General features: G+C 36.5%; 1 protein-coding gene across 9 annotated transcripts in view; it reads left to right on the top strand.

The window, feature by feature from the left end:
* The window catches only part of TCERG1 (transcription elongation regulator 1), a 60,546-nt gene that overhangs the window by 5,586 nt on the left and 32,292 nt on the right, over nt 1-22,668 (top strand). For 3 of the 9 annotated variants that reach the window (XR_002071297.2, XM_019414203.2, XM_019414202.2), the window contains exons 2-9: nt 1,052-1,277; nt 3,518-3,670; nt 4,575-5,016; nt 9,604-9,846; nt 14,171-14,233; nt 15,370-15,570; nt 16,547-16,659; nt 17,411-17,499. Coding sequence is in view for 8 of the 9 variants with exons in the window: in XM_019414203.2 (XP_019269748.2) it covers nt 1,052-1,277; nt 3,518-3,670; nt 4,575-5,016; nt 9,604-9,846; nt 14,171-14,233; nt 15,370-15,570; nt 16,547-16,659; nt 17,411-17,499 (1,530 nt within the window). In the remaining variant the exon portion in view is untranslated. The remainder of the gene's footprint in view (nt 1-1,051; nt 1,278-3,517; nt 3,671-4,574; nt 5,017-9,603; nt 9,847-14,170; nt 14,234-15,369; nt 15,571-16,546; nt 16,660-17,410; nt 17,500-22,668) is intronic. The other 6 variants (XM_053907368.1, XM_019414205.2, XM_053907370.1 and 3 more) reach the window with 3 other exon arrangements.

Here is a 22,668-nt window from a genome sequence, read left to right as displayed (position 1 = left end):
TCTGCCTTATTATTTGCACGTATGCATGTTCTCTTTTACTCTGAACCATTTGAGGGTAAGATACAGTAAAGTGTCTGTTTTCTAAGAATGGACATACTCTTCTCTGTAATGATAAGTTATCAACTTCATAAATTTACACAGATAACAGTACTTACTCTCCATATCCCAGCGTTGCCCATTACTTCACTATATCCTATTAGCATGTCTTCTCTCTAGTACCGAATCCAGTCTAGAGTTAGTATTGTGTTGTCATCTCTTTAGCGTCCTTTAAAATCTATGACATTTCCACAGCCTTCCTTTGTCTTTTATGTATAACATTGACATTTGTGAAGAATACAGCCCTCATTCTCCCTTTTTAATGGAACATTCCTCATTTTGCATTTGTCTAATATTTCCTCATAATTAGATTGAGGTTATACATTCTTGCTCGGAATAGGTGATTGTGTATCCCTCTCAGTCACTTGGTGTCCATTTACCTATCTATCTATTTATTTATGAGAGGGAGAGAGTGAGAGAGCGAGAGCGTGCTCGCATGAGCCGGGAGGGCAGAGGGAGAGGAAGAGAGAATCTGCAGGCTCCCCACCCTGCGAGGAGGTGGACGTGGGACTCCATCTCACTACCTTGAGATCATGACCTGAGCCGAAATCCAGAGTCCAGAGCTCAACTGACTGAGCCAGCCAGGTGCACCCCCATTTATTCTTTTTAGGTGATAATAATTTTGATCACTTGGTCAGGGTGTTGCCCAGTTTCCCTAATATGTAGTTGATGTTTCTTCATCCTGCCGTGCAACTGAAAATAGTATGTGGGGAGACATTTTAAGACCATCAGATATCATCCTTATCCAGATTTCCTCCTTATCCAGATTTCCTCCTGGATTTGGTGACCACTGATCATTCTTACTGATGTACTTTTTACCACGATGGTTGTGAAATGATGACTTTCCAGCTCCACTTGATCTTAAGGGCCTCTTAAGTTTGATTTTAATTAGAGATGAATAGCTATATTTTATATGTTTGAGAAGGAAAAATTTATACATTGCTTTCCCACACAGGATGGCTCAACAGCAGGCCTTGAGGTTCCGAGGCCCGGCTCCCCCACCAAATGCAGTGATGCGAGGCCCACCACCTCTCATGCGACCTCCTCCCCCTTTTGGTATGATGCGAGGCCCTCCACCACCACCTCGGCCCCCCTTTGGACGTCCTCCTTTTGATCCCAATATGCCACCAATGCCTCCTCCAGGAGGGATTCCTCCACCAATGGGCCCTCCACACCTCCAGGTAAAGAATGTAGAAGTTGTCATTTGTTTGTCAGTGTCAGTATTGATATTGTGTATGAGTTTTGCTTAAAAACTTGTTCTTAGTCTCATTTATAGGAAAATGGGAGCTAAAGAGAACATCCATATGTAAATGTATTGCTCCAAAAGCAGTAGTAACAACATAATTAATATAGAAATTCTGAACGGGAATTTATTAGATGGTGAAAAACCATAGAAAAACATACATATAAAACTAGGAATCAGTAGGGTAGTTCTTACCTGCCTTATATCTTGAGAATTGTCTCTAGTAATCCGTCTTTATGGGAAACGAAGTTTGAAATCTTAATACATAGAGTGGGGGGTAATATGTTTTCAATGATAAATGTTGCCAGTAAGTATTTAAATATTATGAAGTATTTGTATTTCTGAGCAGTTCTCCCAGGAAAATGATGCCTAGGATAGAATTTAGATTTTGTCTCCCTGGGGCAAAAGTAGGGTTATCTTACAATTTTAGAAATAGAATTATTGTGGGATTTCCTTAAATAAAAACTTTTCTGGTATTTTAACCTGAAGCATAATACTCTACTCTAGTTTATGTAGACTCATTTATTTGTCTGAAATGATGTCATGAAGGTATCAAGTCTCAAATGTCTACTTTTGAGAATGTATTCTTTTTGTTTGAGTATATATCTTTGTTTTCTTACTTTATCCAGCCTGCACACCCCTGAAACCAAATAAATACAGTGCTGTCATCTGCCCTCCATTTGCTTGGATAATCAAGAATGAACTTACTAAAAATAGAAAAGGGTAATGATGTAGCATTTAAGCGATGTTAACTCAGTGTAGATAGGGTTATATTTATGGAAGAGACACAAAATTTTAATATTTTGCTTAATAATTGTATTGCCTTCCAAGTAATGGATAGTTCCTACCCCCACCCTTAAACAAAATGTTAAATGCTTTTATATTTCCTAGGATTAGAAGAAATCACTTTTTGACCTACTGACTGTGGTATAACTTGTTATAGGTGGATTGTTTCTTATTTGTGCTTTCAAGAGTTAAATCTACTTGTAGAATATTGTAAAATGTAATGGACTGATGTAACCCTCTAATGGAAATAAATCAGATTTGTAATGTGATACTTTCTAATGTTGTGATGCTTTTCTTGTTCTCTGTGGATAATTGTGTGGTTTTACTTTAAATCCAAATGATTTCCAGCTAACGGTGCATGAGACCTATTTGGGGTGGTTATTTCAGAGAACATGGGTCTGTGTGCTGATGCTGGAAAGACATGAAACTGAATCCAGAAAAACCTGGAGTATGGAAAAGAAGACATTTTTAGGAAAAGGAAATGCATTTTCACATTATAGTGTCCATTGCATGACACAGAATAAGATGCTTTGAATAATTGAATTTTAATGTTACTCATAAATTATAGAGGAAATCTTTTTAATTCCTTTTCAGAATCTGTTTTTAAATGTCAGGCCACTTTTCTGCTAAGATATAGCAGTTTCAGTTAAATTGTTTGGTTGAGGGTCTTGTGTCAGCAGTCATTGAAGAATGACAGTGAAGGAATTATCAGAGAGAGGATTGGATCAGTAATGGCTCCAGGATTTTTTTTAATTATAATGTTATGTCATTTAAATTCTTATTTTCCACTAAAAGTAAAATGGGTAACTATTTGATTGTGTCTTTTAAAGTTACTGATGTTTATGTGTTTGAGCTACATTATTAGTATTGCTTCAAAAAATAGAAAATGACGAATATTTTCTAGCTTACAGTTGCTTCTTACGGGAAAAGAGAATAAAAGGGTTAGGTAGAGCCAATTTTTCTTTTCTTAGAAAATTATTTATAAAATAATGTTTCTGTTATGGTTGGTTCCTGCGATAGGTGACCTATGGAGGCATTGGTGTGCCTAGTGTTAAATGAGATCTATGACTCATTTTTTTCCTTTTGAAAAGTAGCCAGTGCCCACTGTATGAAATATGCAGTTAAAGTGTAAAGAATAAAGCAAGATTCACCCATAATGCTATTCACCCTGTTAGTATTTTCATATATTTCCTTCTAGTCTGTTTAGTAGTCATTTTTGTTAAAGAGTAACTTTACTTCTATAACCTTGATGAATATATTTGCATGGACTAGTTTTTACTACTAGAGGGAAACTAGTTTCTCTTATAGTACTTGATGTTTGGGTAGAATTTACTAATTTGAAGGTAAAAAAGAGAAGTACAAATGACCATTATTATTGTTGTTAATTAACAGAGACCACCTTTTATGCCTCCACCCATGGGAACCATGCCTCCTCCTCCGGGTATGATGTTTCCACCAGGAATGCCTCCTGTGACTGCTCCTGGTACTCCAGCACTGCCTCCTACTGAGGAGATATGGGTTGAAAATAAAACTCCAGATGGGAAGGTAAATTATAAAGTATATTTAGGTTGTGATCTTGGTGACAGGAGTAAAAGTTAAGAGTTCTGGCAGGTGGAGATCAACGACAGTATCCTTGCCAATTAAAATGAGTCTCAGATAAGCACTGGATAGGGTAGAACTCAAGAAAGGCTCACTGGATTAGACTTCTGCACAGACATAAGGTTGTCTGGAGTGCTTGTATATGTTCATCTGTGATTCTGAGTCCCCAAAGTAACTCTGAGGTTTAGTGTTTGCCAGGAGGACTTCTGGAACTCAGCATATAAGAGTACTCACAGCTAAGACTAATTACAGTGAAAGGATCCAAAGCAAAACCAGCAAAGGAAAAAAGGTACATGGGGCAAAGACTGGAGGAGACCAAGCACAAGCTTCTAAGAATCCTGTCAATGGAATTACATAGGACATGTTTAATTCCTCCAGCATGGAATGGTTACAACACGTGTGAAGTGTTGTCTACCAAGGAAGCTCACCTGAGCCAAGGTGGTTGTGGGTTTTCAGGGAATGATGGGAACCCTCTTGAAATTCAGGTTTCCAAATGCCAGTCACACGCCAGCTTTGCAAGCAGGGCTTTCTGAAGAGAGCATTCTAAGGCCTGCTTTTAACTTTCCGCATAAAATAGAACCTCGATTTTCCTTTTTGTGTTAAAAATGTAGTGTGCTCATTATAGAAAATTAGGGGAAGGGGGAGAAGGGGAAAATTACTTAATAGTTTCATACCTATCATTACCTATGGTTTCAACAGCCAATTTCTCTTCTTTAAGCTTTTTTCCCTCTTTTCTAAGTTTTGTTTGTTTGTTTTTTTAATACTTCTTAAGAGAAGGTATAGTTGCGTTAGTGTTTTTTAATGATAGTTGACAGATTCTGGGATACCAATGATTTTGCTTCCTCTGCAGGTTTATTATTATAATGCTCGGACACGTGAATCTGCATGGACCAAACCAGATGGAGTTAAGGTTATTCAGCAGTCAGAACTGACACCTATGCTTGCAGCCCAGGCTCAGGTTCAGGCCCAAGCCCAGGCGCAGGCCCAGGCGCAGGCCCAGGCTCAAGCGCAGGCTCAGGCGCAGGCACAAGCACAAGCTCAAGCGCAGGCGCAGGCCCAGGCCCAGGCCCAGGCTCAGGCCCAGGCCCAGGCCCAGGCCCAGGCGCAGGCACAAGCACAGGCTCAGGCGCAGGCACAGGTGCAGGCGCAAGTACAAGCACAAGCAGTAGGAGCTTCCACCCCTACAACCAGTAGCCCAGCACCTGCAGTGTCCACTTCAACATCATCATCCACCCCATCCTCTACCACTTCTACCACAACAACTGCCTCTTCGGTTTCGCAGACAGTATCAAGTGAGTACCAGCCAGCATGTATTTTCATTTAGGGGTTAGAGAAATGGACAGGTAGGGACTGCATTGCAAAATGATCCTAGTGTTTCAGGTATTATCCTTCACGTTACTTAAAATACGTTTTTGACATTAAGCCTTTTGGGTTAAAAAAGAACAGAAATTTCCATTAGTAGAAGAAATTATTTGTCCTGTTGGAATTCACAAAGCTAAACTAGGAAGTGCAGAGTAGCTATCCATCTTGACCAAGTAATAACGCTGGGTGCTGTGGGGTTTGTAACATAAGTAGAAGTCTTGGTTCCTGTCTCACAGGGCTTCCAGTTTTTCTAATTGAGGCAAGAATAATGCATGTGAAACAATTAGAGAGTAGTGTACCCAGCTATATGGTGAAAATAGAAGGTGCAGGAATTCAAGAAAAGGGAGAGACAAGTAAGTGGGTGGACTGTGGGTATTGAGGTTGATCGTGAAGGATGTGCAGTAGGATTTGAGTGGATTTGAAAGTAAAGACCGGTCTTTCAGGTAAGGGGAACATCATAAACAAAGGTCAGGAGATGAGGATAAATGCAGTTTATTGGATTGTTAAGAAGCTCTTCTGAGGTGGGGAGGGGGAGTTATATTGGTTAACAGATTGAGTAAGAGTGAGACCAGGTTACAGAGAGTTTTAAGAACCAGGCAAATGGGTGAGGCGAGCAGGTTCCAGGGTCTAGCATAAGTGTTCTGGAAGATTTTTCTGGTGTTCTTTTTTTTCGGTGAGGGGTAATATTGAAATAAGGGGAAGTTAGTAGGAACTTTTCAGTAATCTCATTTAGAGGTAGGTAGGTTTTAGAATGGGATACGGGCAGATGAATGAGGAGTGGAGATAGAAGCAGTCAGAAGGGTAAGAGAATTTTCAGGTATAATGTCACAGAGGCCTCAAGGTTAGACTTTTTCTAAAAGGATGAGAGGTAATAATAGATTTTAGGAATGGGGAGAGAAGATTTTAATTTGTTTGAAACAATTGTCATTAATATGTATACTATTAGCTTTGGGAGATTTCTGTTTATATATATGTATTATATATCTTTATGTATCTTTTTAATTTATAGGCTGAGATTGAGGTCCAAAATATTTAAATAATGATTTTATTGATATGATTATTTGTTATGATACTGGTATGAAGATGCATAGTTATCCCTATAGGTGATTAGAAGTTGGATTATCTTGCTACCTCGATAATAGATGAGAATAAGAAAAGTGCCCTAGCTTCAGGGACTTGGGAATTATTAGTGTATTTTATCCTGAAAGAAATTTGTAAATGAGAGAGATTCAATCATAGTAGATTCAAATTTTATTGCATTTGATTGATACAAAAAGTAACTGAGGAAGTAAGGTATACCTAATATGGAGACAATTAAAAATTTTTTTTTTTTTGATCTTTATTCTTGAGAGAGAGACAGGATGTGAGCAGGGGAGGAGCATAGAGAGAGGGAGACACAGAATCTGAAGCAGGCTCCAGGCTCTGAGCTGTCAGCACAGAGCCTGACACGGGGTTCAAACTCACAAACCTCGAGATCATGACCTGAGCCGAAGTTGGATGCTCAACCGACTGAGCCACCCAAGCGCCCCTGGAGACAGTTTTTTAATGGCTGCACTTGATATTTTGTTAACAGCTTGGGGGAAAATGCACTTAGTAGAGAGATGTAAATAATGCTTTATAAGTCTTTTCTTTCTTAGCTAAGGTGAATTCTGATAGAGAAGCGTAACAGTGACCATAGCCAGCTGGCTGAGGGGCTTTGCCATTTTAGAGGCTAGTGCGTCTAAAAACCTGTGTGGTAAGACAGGAAACTGCCAGTTTTTATGGGGTACCTGTTGTGGTAATGGCAGAAAGGGATTAATAAAAGCATTGCAGTTCTATGTGGAGACTCTGTGTTGCTTATGCTTTGTTCCCTTTCTTCTTAGGAAGGAGAAATAGTAGTACTTTGTTTTAAGGAAGGTTGGAGGTGAAATAATTTAACTGTCCTATATTCCATTTCTGTGTTGGAATGGTCTGTCCATATAGGCCCATACCTGTCTTGCTGTTATGAGCTGTTCTATTCAGAACTCCTTTTTGTCCTTTTTTGCACTGCCCTTCAGTGATTGGGAGGCCTTTATTCTAAGAACAGAATAGCAAAAGGGTGTTCTTTTTACTGCCTTTAAACATTAATTTTGATGTTCTTTCTGAGTATTCCTGACGTCTGTTTTTATTTCACTTGGTTCAGTATCCTGAAGTGTTGTCCTACTACAATCTTAGTATTTCTCCATCTGTTGCACTCGCTTGTCTTTTTTCATTAAGATCTGAGGCTGGATAAGTAGTATATTTTGAGGCCTAGCATTTTACTAGTTATTTTAGCAAAAGGAGTTGGTAGGAATTTTTCTGAGCATTAAGTCCTAGCTACCATTCTCCTAGTTTCCCATTGAATTCTTTCATTGCCTTTATCTCTGTCCTTTCATGACTCATGGCCACTAATCAAATTTAGAAAATCCTGTGTCAGCAGGAGGAATGGGTTGAGTGAATAAATTTTTGCCATCTCCATTGGTGTTCTTTTCCGCTTGAAATTTGGTGCTTTTGTAACTCCTGTTCTTTCCTGACTACAGTATTTTTTTATCTTACCTCTGGTAAGATTACCTCTAGTAATTATATCTAAATATTATTACCATAACATAAAAAAATATGTAACTGTATGAACTGCAGTATAGACCTGTGGGTAAATGAAAATAAAAATTAAGAAATTTATATTTTAGCCCCAGTTGAGCATAAACTCATTTTATCCGGTGCAAGTTTGTGAAAAATGCTGATGAAATCCTGCTTCTCAGGGAAGTTGGGAAGAATAACTAGATATATTTTCAGCCATTACAGTAGATTACAAATGCTAAGTGGTATATTTATGGGACTGGGCAAATGTTGCATGTAATTTGTATTTTTCACACTGTTATAAAATTATATTAATATGATACTGTACCCTAAGGCTAGGTCTATGCTAGACCAACAATTCATTCCTGGGCCCCTGAAGATACTTGTTTGGCCCTGCTGTCTATTTAGCCAAGGTGAGTCCCTCATTAACAAGTATGAAATTGCTCACATCTTCCCAGCCTAAGTGAGTTTTTCATTATTAGGAGCTGAAAAAAGATACAAATTTTGTCAGTTGGAGTATTGGGTGGCTTGTATTAAACAGTGCGCTTTCTCTTAGGATAAAATTGGCATACAGATTGGGAATGCACTGTTTTATTTTATTTGATTTGATAAATTCGTTCTTAGTCCAGTACAGGTAGTTTGAAATTTTTCTCTACATCAAAAACAAAACAAAACAAAACAAAAACCCATGAAATATTTGTTACCAATGAATTACCAAAAATGAGTTTTGTGTTAGAACTAAATGGGTTATAAAATTACAAAACTGTTTTATAACATTTGAGTACTGTAACTTTTGAAGTATAAAATACAAATTTTATTTTTTGGTCACAGTTTGATTTTAAATGTGATAACTAAAGATGAAGTGTTTTATTTTTGATACTTAAAAATAACATATTGGAAATAAATTATCCCAAATTTCACATTCTCCTGGTCTCTCACACTGGAAACCTGAGTTGTTATTATTTTTTTTTTTTACCTTCTTATTTTGAAATAACTGTAGAGAAACCCAACTTGTTTTTTACTCCATTTGTTCATAGTCAGTCATTAGTCACTGCATATCTTTTTCTCTCTGTTCTTCCTTGTTTGGACAATTCCACATAGGTTGAAATTGATTTTCCCACCTCTGTTCTTCCTTTCCTTCCTGTTCATCTGCCAGGTTAATTCATCAAATGAACACTGATTAATTCTCTTCCATACAGAAACCTTCATTTTGCCTCCCCTGCACCCCTTTTACATTCATGAAGTCGCACAAATAACACATGAATGCATTCTTATAAAAAAATTAAACTCTAATGAAGGATATGTAGCAAAATGTGAAAGGCATGCACAGATGTAATGAGTACATACATGTTGGTGTGCATTCTTCTAGGTCGTTTCTCTACATTTACATAATTTCTTCCTTTCCCTACCCAGTAAAGTGCAGACTCCTTAGCCTTCTGTCAAAGCCTTCTCCTTTATGCCTCTGGTCTGCTTTCCAGCCATAACTCACTGGTTCTTTTGGTATGCCTATTGTTTTACTAGTTGACTGCTTGCCTTGTATTTTCTAAACAATTCCCTTTTGCTACCTCCTCTTGGCTTTTTACTCACTTTTCCCACCACTTACTTATTTTCTTCTTCCACTCTGTCATTGTCCTTGTTGAAATCCTAATCTTTCAAGGCCTGTCATCACACTATATAATTTTTTCTGTACCCTCTCACAGTTAGAAATGGTCTTTGCGTCTTGATTTATACTCCTATACATTTATCGCATTTCACTTTATATTTTAATTTTTATATTTCATTTAACTATCTTCAAGCTTCTAGAAGACAGAGACCTTTTTACAAATTTCTTGCAGTGCATGGAATGGGCTCTTAAATACTTAACTGAATGAGTGAATGATGAATGAATATAGTGAAATGGTTTATGAAGGAATGATACATATTTTTGTTTTATCTTTTATCAGCACCCACAACACAAGATCAGACCCCAAGTTCTGCTGTTTCAGTTGCTACGCCTACAGTTAGTGTTTCAACTCCTGCTCCTACAGCCACACCTGTGCAAACTGTTCCCCAGCCGCACCCCCAGACGTTACCTCCTGCTGTTCCTCACTCAGTACCTCAGCCAGCAGCCGCAATACCTGCTTTTCCACCAGTCATGGTACCTCCGTTTCGTGTTCCCCTTCCTGGCATGCCAATTCCGCTTCCAGGTAAATCAATGGATGAGAATAGTCCTTCTAGCTATGTTTTCATATTGTCAGTTAGTTTGTTCTCATGTGTCTGTTGCATTTGAAATTTGCCTTGAATCTCACCTGTTTGAAATGTTTTTAAAAGATTCATGGCTAACGGCAATATTTTCTCTTCAGTTTTGGTAAATGTCCTTTTTTTGTTGTTGTTTACATGTCTTAAAATTAGAGCCACATTTGAAGCTACACTCATTTTTGGATAATGGCCTCAATGAATTAAAAATGATCATCTTTTCCTGTAACTATGTTCAAATGCAATTTTTTTTTAAAGGATTGAGTCTGTAAAGTTGAGAAATTACAAGTTCTTAATAGCTGATACTAAGTGATTTTCTATACTGTACCCTGTTCTAAGCACTTTACATGTGATAACTCAGTTTAATTTTTGCAATTATCCTAGGAGGTAGGTACATAGACAGGCTAAATTACTTGCCCTTGACGCATAGCTAATGAGTGATGGTGTTGGGATTTGAGCTGGGTGCTCCAGACCCAAATACCATGCTCTTAATAACTGTTTTACTGGGAGGAAAGTGTTAGTCACCTAACTATAAGAAATTGATCTAAAGCAAAGCCAGAACTTAACCCTTGTAACAGTTGTGAAGTATAACCTGCACTGTGTAAACATTTAAGCAATTCTAGTGAGATTGTGGAGTAGAATTTTCCCTGTAGGGATTAAACAGTGACAGTGTTGGGCATCCTAATTTGAATGCATTTGTTGTTGACAAACACGTTTATCCCTTAATCCACGTCTGTTCTCTTAGTATTACAACTGGAAGCTTTTGACGTAGAGACCTCGTGTTCACAGTTTTTGCTGTGAAGTTTGTGGCAAAGATGAATAGAATGTAGGCCTCTTGTCTCCCGTTTTCACATTCCTCCCACTATTATTGCCACTGTATTGTACTAGTTTTTATGTAAGAAGAGGGTTGTACTACATCCGTTTCTTAGATTTGCACATATTTTAATTATAACCGCTTTTCTAATTGTCTTTTTCCTTGTGCCTGCTTGGAAAAGAGGCAGTCACTTAGATTTTATACCTTAGCAAGAAAGAAAAACCAAAATTCTAAGAATTAGTGGTGTTTTTTTTTCCCTATAGGAAAACCTTTTGCACATTGTTAATGTAGTGTCGGATAATGCCCAATATGCGATGTTTTAAGAAACTCATATCACTAGAAAGAAAGTAAGAGGGAAACCAAAAAGTTTCCTCATACTAGGGATTACCCTTTTTCAAAATTAAATTTAAGACAAGCTTTTGGGTACCCTTTGGGTATACTTTTTGTAGAAAACTAAGTGATACATGGAGAATAGCTTGACATTGGTCATAGCCTCTCCCAGTCTTGGTCAGGGGTAGTATTCAGACCAGATACTGGATTCTGAATGATCTCAAGGAGCATGGGGTTGTTAATTCTGTAGAGAGGAGATTGAGAGGTAGCATAATAATGTTGCTGAAGTAATTGAGAGGCTTACTAAAAGGACTTTGTTTTGCTTTGAAGTTTCTCAACAGGACCAGTGGGTGAAAGGTACAGAGTAGCAAAAATTCATTTCTATAGAATGTTGAATTTTGTTACAATAAAATCCCTTCACTTATATCTCTGTTTTGATGTCATGATCTTCTCTGACCCTTACCCCCACTTTAAAGTTTAGAACAGATGGTGGTGACCATTTGAGCAGATGAGGTGGTACCTATGAAGTTTGGCAGTAACAGGCGTTTAGTTAATGGCAGCCACTAATGTCATTTTGTAGGTCATTTGGAAGAGACCTTGAGTTAGATAATCTAAAATTTTGTCCAGGTTGCCAAAGATTCTTTAAAGAGAGTTAATGTCTTCTAGAAAGTAATCATAATATTTGTTTATATAGTAAGTCATCTTTGATGCTAATGTTCATTTTCTCATTCTCCCTTTTTTTTTTTTAAAGATTTTATTTTTATTTTTAAGTAATCTCTACACCCAATGTGAGGTTTGAACTCACACCCCAGGATCAAGAGTTGTACGCTGTACTGACAGAGCCAGCCAGGTGCCTCTCCTATTCCCTTTTAATTTGGTTCTCCAAGGTGCTTTAGTGAAAAAGAAAGAAAGGGAATACTTGTTTTTTTTCCTTCCCAAATCTTTCATATATGATGGGATTGATCTCTTTTTCTATCATTTTTTTTTTCTTTTTATCAATTTGGGAGTAAGGTGACAGGAAAGATTTAGATATAATTTATCTTGGAGTTTTAAGTTCTATCTGTAATAGCAATGTATGGCTCTACTGAGAATGATTAAGGAAGGGATCGTCAAACAAGATAAAGGAAAGGAGTGGAAGAATTGTAGGTGAAGTACAGGAATAAGAGTTGGAATTGGGGATAGTAAATTGGATTAGAATTCTAGCACGTCTTCTAAGACTATAAAATCTTAATTTGGAATTTAAGAAACTTACTGTCAGTGACATCAGAACTATTCAAAATGCTAAATGGAATATTCTAATTTCCTAGTAGAACACAGTTTGAGGGTAAAGTTACAGGAAAATTGAACAGATGTTCCCTTGAAATAGAAGGTTAAACATTTAGATATGTGGTAATTTTGTGACTCTTTTGTATGTAATCACCCTCAAAGAAAACACGAAGTTTATCTTATGTTTTTAGCATGAGAAGAAATATAATATGACCTTTCAGTATGGTTTATGTGTTGTTAGTCAAATACAGGAGTTTTGTGTTGGCCCAATTTATGTTTAACAATGGCGGTTAGGCCTAAATATTAATAGATTTGGTTTTCTTCTGTTTAAGTTGAATAGTTAAAATTACTTTTGGGGGGATGGTTTTGGAGAACATTTTTTGAGAGTAAAGTTCATATAGTCTAAGAATTAAATTTCCAGTGCTTGCTTAATAGTTTCAGTGGTCCTGCAGATGGCAGTATTTATACTAATTTAAACTTAATATGTGCTGTAACTTCCTTAACCAAATGAATTTTTCCATTGCTTTCTTACAACATCAGGGAAAACAAAATTATACATATAACTTAACTCAGCATGCTTTTATGATCCAGTGCTTTTGTTTTCATTTCAGAGTTAATAGAAAGTTTAGCTTTAATATTCTTTATTTAAAATAGTAATTAAGAAATTAAAGACATTTTTCAAAAATTGGCAGTATTTTTGTGTGTGTGTGCGTGAACTTAGGTACATTATTTACAAACCCAGGGGTTTAATTTCAATTTTCACCTCTAAGTTAAGAGAAATTTCTTTTCCTGTACTTTAGTGGGGCAAATAGTATATTATTTTGAATTTTTATTGGTACCAAACTAGGTTTAGTTTTTTCAGCCAAAACAAATAGAAAGTATAATTCAATCCCTGAACTCCCTTTCCTCCTGCCTTTGGCCTTTTCTTTTAAAAATTTTTTTAAATTCACACTTCATTTTGGATTTCTTCAATTAATCAGTCTTAGTTTTCCAGCTTTCCCTTTCATTCCCTTTTTATCACCATTGTAATGCATCATGATGAGTCTTCATTCTTCTAAGAACTGTACGTAATTTCCATTCTTTAATACAAGTGCTACTCCTTTAGTTGGCTTAAATAATAGAGGTTTCTGAAGCAATCAGCCCATGTAGTCATTAATGATACTAAAGGGGCTCTCTTTATGTTTACAGTTAGCCTGCTTCAACATTGTTTCAAGCCTGTGCCGTTCCCCAGAGCAGGCAGTAAACATGGATATTTTGTCATTAGCTGAATGCTACCCTTCTCTTCATCTATGCCCATTTATTTAAAATGTTATTTGCAGTGGAATATTTGAATCCATCTCATACCTTACTGTCTTCCTTTCTCTCGCACCCCTCTTTGTCCTTTCTTACTCTTGTTCTACTTCTGCATGGTTACGCTCCGTGCCTCAGCTTCTGCATGTAGTTCCCACTTAGCAGCACAGAGAAGGTGTCTTGTCAGTGTCATGCTGCATCTGCCTTTCACTGGTATCTAAGCAGCAGCAGCATGGGTTTGATGTCCTGTGGGGGAATGTCCCACGTGAGAACTTGTTACGTCTGTATAATGAAGGGGCTTCCTTCATTGAATTTAAACTCTTGAGACTCCTTCAAATATTGTCAGAGCTGGTTTGATAAAAAGGTAATTGATGCTATAATTTAGAATTAGTTATCCTTAGATTTGGCACTACTTCCCACAAAATGTCAAACACAAAGAAATTTTACTCCATTCTTGGTCTTTTTCATTGGAAATAGCATCCTAAATTGTAGTGGTCAATTATTTCCCTGAATCCCAGTGGTAGCCGACATACCATGGCAGCTTTCCAACGTATGCTTGCTTATCCATTTTACAGGTGTAGCAATGATGCAAATAGTCAGCTGCCCGTATGTAAAGACAGTCGCTACCACCAAGACCGGTAATTTTTAAAACCATCTTAGTTTGTTTTGTCTGTAAGTTGGCATGGTAGTGAATGTTGTTGTTTATCCTTTTTATTTATTTCCTTTTGCCCAAGTGAGTGGATTTTTTTATATTTTTCTTTTTAATGAGCAGTATAAATGCAGTTGTCATATTTGGCCAACACTTAATTTTCCCGATTGCCTGTAGTATTAGCTTCTTTGGTTCACAAAAGCAAATAAGGTCAGATCACTTTATCTTAATTTTTGTAATAAGTGTAAACAACTTCATTCTCATACTCATAACATTTAATTTTGTTATTTTGATCTGTGTTTTTAAGTTAAATATAAAAAAATCATTTCCATGTGTAAAGTGATGTGATTATGCTTGCATGCTAGTGAGTATATGTGTGTGAATATTTGTGTGTGTAGTATAAATTTACATTGTAAAGTTATTGAAGATAGCTGCCTGAAACTTAAATCCTAGAAGAGGCTTTGAGGGTTTTTGTTCAATTTGGATTCATATATCCTTAATTATTTGTGTAATATCAGCTTGTTTAGCTGTATTGTAAAAGAATATTAACCTTGGCTTATCTTTTAAAAAAATAGAAGAAATGACCTTTTTTAAGGAAAAGACTAAACTGACAAAACACTTAAAAAGGGCATTGGACTAAATCACTTATCTGTTGAAGTAGATTTGATAATGAACTCAGTCTTTTACTTTAAAACTGAGAATTTTATTCGTACCCTTTTAGGTACCTTAGAACTAGGAAATAATTTTGCTTCAGGAAATATGCTTGTTACCTTGATTTCATTACAATTTGAGAAATCCTTTATAAAAATACATTTCTAGTCACATGTAGAGAATGTGTCATGATTTTTATAGTTTATGGTTAAGACTTCATCTTAAATGTGACCCGAATTTTTGACTGTTCTTAAGTTACTTCTTGAGTTGATTTTCTGAATCTAATTGAATTTAGACTTTAGAACTGAACAGGGAAATAGCATTAAGTGATTCACGTTTTATATGATTTGTTTTTGTTCCAGCTTGCTCATTCATTTATTAATATTTAATAGAAGGATTTAGCTCGTATCTTAGAGTTTTATTTTGCATTGCAGTTTGATGCTTGGACCTAACTGCTGCTGCTTCTTCTTTTAGGTGTATTGCCAGGAATGGCCCCTCCTATCGTACCTATGATCCATCCCCAGGTTGCTATTGCGGCTTCACCTGCTACCTTAGCTGGAGCAACAGCAGTTTCTGAGTGGACTGAATATAAAACAGCCGATGGAAAGACATACTATTATAATAATAGAACATTAGAATCAACCTGGGAAAAACCCCAAGAACTAAAGGAAAAAGGTATAGTTTTCATGACTTGTTGAGACGTAGTAAAAACTGGGATGCTATTAATAGAGTGCTATTTGAAATTCCGAGTTACTTCCTTTTTAGCACATTTGCAGGATTTGCTAATTCTGTAGTTGTTGGATTCTTTATTTTTACCGAATTCATAAGCATGTATTTATTTAAAAAGCCAGTTCCACTTCCATGTTTGTGATTTTTTCATCCATCTTAAATTACACATACATACACACACATAGATTTTTTTTTTTCTGTTGTCAGGAATTACATAATTATTTCGTTGTGTAATTACTGACATTGGTAGTATATTGAAATATGAATATTGTATGTGTCCTGAAGAAAACAGGAGGCCCTTGAAGTCTTGGATGAAGAAGACTCAAAATTTTCTTACCACCAGTTCCTGTTTCTAAGTATCTTAGTATCTCATCCCTTTCAACAGAGTGACTCATTGCTACAAATGATACGTGAATGGCTTGAAAGACTTCATGTCTCTCTGAAATGAGTGGTTCTTTTTGAGTGACAGTTTTCTCATGGTATAGTGAGGAGTTTGAAGTTTACCAGTGCTTTAGATTGAAATTGATGATGATACAGAGAAGAACATTTCATCTTTGTGGTTAATAACTTCTAGTTCTGAATATCCTTTTTAAAAAAATTTTTTTTTAACATTTTATATTTATTTTTGAGAGAGAAAGAGAGAGAGAGAGAGAGAGAGACAAGAACACAAGTGGGGGAGGGGCAGAGAGAGGGAGACACAGAATCCGAAGCAGGCTCCAGGCTCTGAGCTGTCAGCACAGAGCCCGATGTGGGGCTCGAACCCACAAACCGTGAGATCATGACCTGAGCCGAAGTCAGTTGCTTAACTGACTGAGCCACCCAGGCACCCCTGGTTCTGAATATCTTACCTGCTTAGTCTCTGAAAGTTCTTGGAAAGTTACACCAAAAACCAACAAGTGACATTGTCTTAACTTTGTAATAGAAAAATTAGAGGAGAAGATTAAAGAGCCAATTAAAGAACCTTCTGAAGAACCTCTGCCAATGGAGACGGAGGAGGAAGACCCTAAGGAAGAGCCAATAAAGGAGATAAAGGAGGTAAAGGGCCACGACCCGTTAACCTGGGAGCCAGAATTAATTGTTGGGTACAATTTACTTGTAATTTGAAAACGTATCTGATACAGTTTCACTTAATTGTTATAATCTTCTTTCTGAAATTTTAGGGTTCTTTGAAGTTTGTCATGTAGTTTTCCTTTGAAAATTGTGTTAAATTACTTCTTATAATAAACCACGGCCCCTAGAAAGAAAGGGCCTTGGACCAGAGCATGGACCCAATCTCTAGCCTCCTGATTATTTATAGACTGGTACATGGTAAAATTATAAGTACAGTTTTATATTTGGGGAATGTTATATTTTATCTGTCTTCTGGCATGGAATGATCTCTATACAGTACTGAAAGAGCTCTGCTTTTTCAAAGCTTCCTATATTCGGTCAGGGACCAGAGGTAGTCATGTTTATTAGTAAGGAAGTTAGCAGAAGAAAGACATAACCTTAAATGAAGAGGTCTTCTCTAATTTTCTATACTATGTTCTCCATTTCTGCTCCTAAGCAGATGGAAGATAGAACCATCTGCTGTTGCTGGCATCTGCTGTTGTAGAATGCGCTCTGTCTAGGGAGCAAGGAGTTAGAATTTTCTTAGAAATTCTTACTCAGAGTCTGTACTCCATGTGCTACTAACCAATCTTATGTTGGTTGCACTTTGAGGTGTTTGCAGTGTTACTTGTATTGTGTAGTAATTCAGTATAGTTTTGTGATACTAAATAAATGGGAGTAACATCATTTCCTATAGGAGCCCAAAGAAGAGGAGATGACTGAAGAAGAAAAGGCTGCCCAGAAGGCAAAGCCAGTAGCTACTACCCCTATTCCTGGTACTCCGTGGTATGTACTTGGCTTGCTTTAGTAAGTTACTTTATTTAATTATTTTTTCTTTCTTTCTTTTTTTTTTTTTTTATTATTTAAAAAAAATTTTTTTTTAACGTTTACTTATTATTGAGAGAGAGAGAGAGAGAGAGACAGAGCATGAGCAGGGGAGCGGCAGAGAGAGGGGGAGACACAGAATCCAAAGCAGGCTCCAGGCTCCGAGCTGTCAGCACAGAGTCCGACGCGGGGCTCAGACTCACAAACTGTGAGATCATGACCTGAGCAGAAGTCGGTCGCTTAACCAACCAAGTCACCCAGGCACCCCATTTAATTCTTTTTTTCTTAATTACCATATTTGATTGTTACATACTTTATCATCTAGAAAGAAAAGATGCTTTAAAAAACAAATATGTCAAGTAGATGTTTTTATCTAATGAATATTTTGGTGTTCAAACCTAAAACTCATTTGCTACATTGTCTTCCTCCTTTCATGGTACTGTTCGTTAATGTTTATCATACATAGTTACAGACTTGAGCCACTGTGAGATTCTGAATCTACTTTTTATTGTTTAAAATACTTGTAAATTGATTTTGTGTGTATATCCACATACATGATTACATTTATAGAACTGTATAAAGTTGACTTTTTATTGAAGAGTTGAATGGTAGACTTTTTCTTTCCTTTTGTTTGGTTTGCCCTTCTACCTGCATCAATGCTCTCTCTCCTGTTCCTGCTCCAGCCTATGTAATCCATATACAGTCCACATGTTGTAGTGAATTGTTTCTTAAGTCTAGTAATCTATAGGTTCCCCTCCATTGTATTTTCATTGCTTTTTCTTTGTCATTTTTGTCATTTAAAAGATAAATATATTTGTTATATGGAGACTCACAGTCTGGATTTTATTGTTGCATCCCGATGGTATTCTTTGAGTCTTCTGTTCCTGATTTTCCTGCAAACTATCAAGTAGATACAGAAGAAACGATGAGATTCAGATTTGATCTTTTTGGCAAGAATAGTTCATAAGGGGATGTTTGGCAGTGTCTGGGGATGTTTTTTGGTTGTCATGACTTGGGAGGTGTTAATAGTGTATAGGATCTAGTCGTTAGAGGGTAGGGATGTGATACTCCTAAACGTCCTACCATGTGCAGGACAGCTCCCTACAAGAGTTAATTATTTGGCCCCAAATGTCAATAGTGCTGAAGTTTTCAGAATAATGAGTTGGTTTGAGTATTGTAAATTCATACATTTAACTATATATATTTTTAAAGGTTATTTTGAGAGAGAGAGCATGTGCTTGGGAGGGGCAGAGAGAGGGAGAGAGAGAGAGAATCACAAACAGGCTCTGCATTGTCAGTGCAGAGCCCGATGTGGAGCTTGATCTCATGAGCTGTGAGATCATGACCCAAGCTGAAACCAAGAGTCAGATACTTAACCGACTGAGCCACCCAGGCGCCCCTTAATATATTTTATATGCTTCTATACATTACAGTTAATATCCTTATTGAAGTTCTGTTGTTTCATCTTTGGCTGGGTGAAACCTCTTAAGGTTGACTCCAGGGTTTTTTGTTATAACCCTGTTTTTGATACCTTCCTTACTTTGTGTTTGGCAAAGATGTTCCTGGCTTTCCTCATGTATTTCCTGTCTCAGACCTAGATTTGGCCATTTTGCTGTGGAGCCTGGTTTCCTTTTGTGGGAAGTGGCATTTATAGGATCTAGGGATAGGTGTTATTACTGAATAAGTCATTATTAAGTCTCTTTGGGAGACACAGACTGAACATGCACACATTTAAAGATACATCATTAGTTCATATCATTACTTGCAGTTCAGGTTTAGTACAAGATTTTTACTGAATCTCATCATCTGTTTTAATTCAGTATCCCCTTTTCTGCTGAAGATCCTGTTTCTGAGTAATAGTGACATATTTATTTCTTTTCTTTTTGTTGTTTTGTTTGTTTTGAATATTTATGTATTTTGAAAGAGAAAGAGAGGGAGCTTGTGGGCCTCAGTGAGCGGGGAAGGGGCAGGGAAAGGAGGAGAGAAAGAATCCCAAGCAGGCTCTGTGCTGTCCAGCCAGAGCCCAGAATGGGGCTTGATCTCAGGATCCCTAAGATCATGACCTGAGCTGAAATCAGGAGTCAGATGCTTAACTGACTCAGCCACCCAGGTGCCCCTCATTTGCTTTGCTCACACAACAGGTCACACAATAACAGTACCAACACTGTCATTAACAGTGCGATACTGAAGATCGTTCAGGCTTTTTTTTCTCCCCGTTATTTTTATGTTCAGGATATGTCCCTCCAGGGATGTGTAGTCAAATTACTGTGTTTTAAAGGCATTTGGAATAATTGTTTTCTGTATATTTCACTTTACCAATGTGATACCCTCATTTTTAAAAATAATTATGCAAAATATCTACCATGGATCCATAATCAAAGTTATGGAAAGAGTCTATTCAACGAATATTTTCCTAGGTTGTGGTTTCTGAGTTTGAGTATTGTACATGAAAAGCTGGTAACCAACTTCAAACCGACCAGGCTGAAGCTTTGTGGGCCTCATCAGTTTTCAAGTTTGGGTTTCTCTCCAGATGAGTGAAATTGTCTTTTGGAGTTTGTTTCATTATTGCTTCTTTTTACCTGTTTTTTTTTTTCCTTTTCTGGAACATGTTATCTGCATGTCAGGTCTCTTGTATTTATTATCCTCTAAACCTCTTTTTCTCTGTTTTATATCTATAGTTTTTGTGTCCTGCTTTGAGTTATTTTCTCGTCAGTCTCATATATTAGAAAAGAATATGTGAATCTGTAAAAACATACAATATGAACGAATTACAGGAAGTAAAAAATTACAGAATTCCACCTTCACCCAGCCTTCTCATTAATAAAAATTTGATTTCATACAACTTCTGGACCCTTTGCTATGTTGTTTGTATACATGTGTATAGAGTTTTATGTGTGGTGTGCGTGCATATTATAGTGTCTTAAAAACAATATATTTTCCATGTTTTTTTTACTAAATATGTCCCAGAAATTTTGCTGTTTTTGTACAAATATATTTGTGATAGCATGATTTTCCATAAATGTATAATTTTTTTTATAAATGGGTGATTAGTTTGTCTTCCCTCCCCCACCCCTCCAGCATTACAAAAATTGACATTCAGGATATCCTTACACATATCTCTTTGTGAACACTTGCAAGCATTTCTGTTGGGATTGATTTCTAGAAGTGAAGTTGCTGAGTCAAGTGATACTCCTCTTTAATAGTTTGGTAGATACTGCTAAGTTGACCTCAGAAAGGTTTTTTGGGGGGACAGGCTGGACTGTGCCAGTTAATATTCCCTGCAATAGCCTACCAGTGTTCTCTCCCTCACACCAGTGTAGGGATACTCTATTTAAATCTTTGGTAACCTTTTAAGAAAAGGAGTCCTATTGGATGTTTCCAGAATACATGGTGTAATTGAGTTTATTTCATGTTCATTGGCTGTCGATAGCTTCTTCACAGTTTTCCTCATCTTTTTTGTGGATTTGTCTTTTTCTTAATGATAGGAGAGAGCTTATTATGCATTCTCTTAACGCCTTTGACTTTTACATACATTACAGCTTCTCCCTATTCATTTTTGTTTTGCTGTCTTCTCATACATAAATTTTATATTTTGATGAAATCAAATTTATTGATCTTCTGTTTACAGCTTCTGGGTCTTTCTTAAGAAGTCCACCTCCCCATATGCAGCTATGTGTTCCTAGTGCTTTTATAGTCCATCTGAATACATGAAGGATACCTGCTTGTCCAGATGATTTTCCAAGTTTTGTCAGTGAAAGAATGTATTGTCAGTAGAACTTTAATTCCTTAATTAATTATTTTCTATTTCTTATAAAATGGGTAAGTGGTAACTTTAAGCAAAACAAATTACTCATGCGGTGCCTGGCTGGCTCAGTTGGTCTGTGATCTTAGGTTGTAAGTTCAAGCCCCAAGCTGGGTCTAGAGACACTTAAAAATTTAAAAATCTTAAAAAAAGAAAAAACAAATTACTCAGCTGAGCAGAGTATGCCACTTCATTTGGATAATCAGATTTATCTATCTCTTGGTATCTTCAGATGTTGCTCTTTGAAGAACTGTTTTTTAGAGTTAAGCTAAATGTAAAACATGAAGTTTCATATTTCCCTTGTGTTGGGATTTTTTTTTCCCTAGTATTTCACAGCATTAGTTTGATTATTTCTTTTAAAGTAAGAGGTCAAATTTAGTATTTTGTATTCCTTAGGATCAGTAAATTTTAGTTTCTGGTTCTAAGAGAATTTTTAATGTTTCAACAAAAGTTTTTAAAGGTCATGGACTAACTGTAATTTTTTCCATTGCTTACTAGGATTGCATCATACAGATTTAACTTGCAGTTATTTTTACAGTGTCCCACAAAGTGCAGAGTGAGGGCTGCCTGTATTTGCCATGCTTTATGTGTGTTGTAGTCCATGTTGCGTTTTAACTTAGGAAAATTTATCTTTTAATTTTTACTCTCTTCTGCATATACTGAGAGTGGCACAGGTCTACTAATTAATTAGCTTGCTGTTGTGTTTCTGTAAGTTTTTTGTTGTTGCTGTTTCCAGAGCTTTTTTTACGGTGGGATTTTATTATGAAAAAGTTGAAACAGAGAGAAACATTGAATGTTTCTAGAACAGCGAGCACCAAACATTGACCACCTAACTTTTACAGCTAACATTTTATCGTATCTGCTTCATCCCTCAATGCATCTCCAACCATTCTTATTTTTTTCATGGGTTAAAAGTTGCAGATAGTAGTATACTTCACCCTTAAACATTTTATCTTTCATATTATTAGCACAGGGCAGTTTTTTGACACAATTCTTTGTCCATTATTTCCCCTGTTAATTCTGAAACGTCACTGCACATTTACCGCTAGTACTGTTGGAGCTATATTGGAGCTATATTGGCACACTTTGGTATTTTGAAGCCAACATCAATTAGTAAAATAGAATCTCTGTCTTAAAGTAGTTACTACTGTTTATATCAGTTAAATAGTGTTTTAAAAACTGGCATAGAAAATTTAGGATAGGTTTTTTCCCAGTAAAGTTAAACATCTAACAAGATGGCTTAAGTATCTCAGGATTATTCTTTTAAAAAAATTATTTTTTAAAGATTTTATTTTTAAATAATCTCTGCACCCATCACAGGACCTGAA

This window comes from Panthera pardus, unplaced genomic scaffold (genome assembly GCF_024362965.1).
Source record: "Panthera pardus isolate Hobbes unplaced genomic scaffold, ASM2436296v1 HiC_scaffold_2, whole genome shotgun sequence".
NCBI classification, from domain to species: domain Eukaryota; kingdom Metazoa; phylum Chordata; class Mammalia; order Carnivora; family Felidae; genus Panthera; species Panthera pardus.
This window is presented reverse-complemented; position numbering and strand designations above follow the sequence as displayed.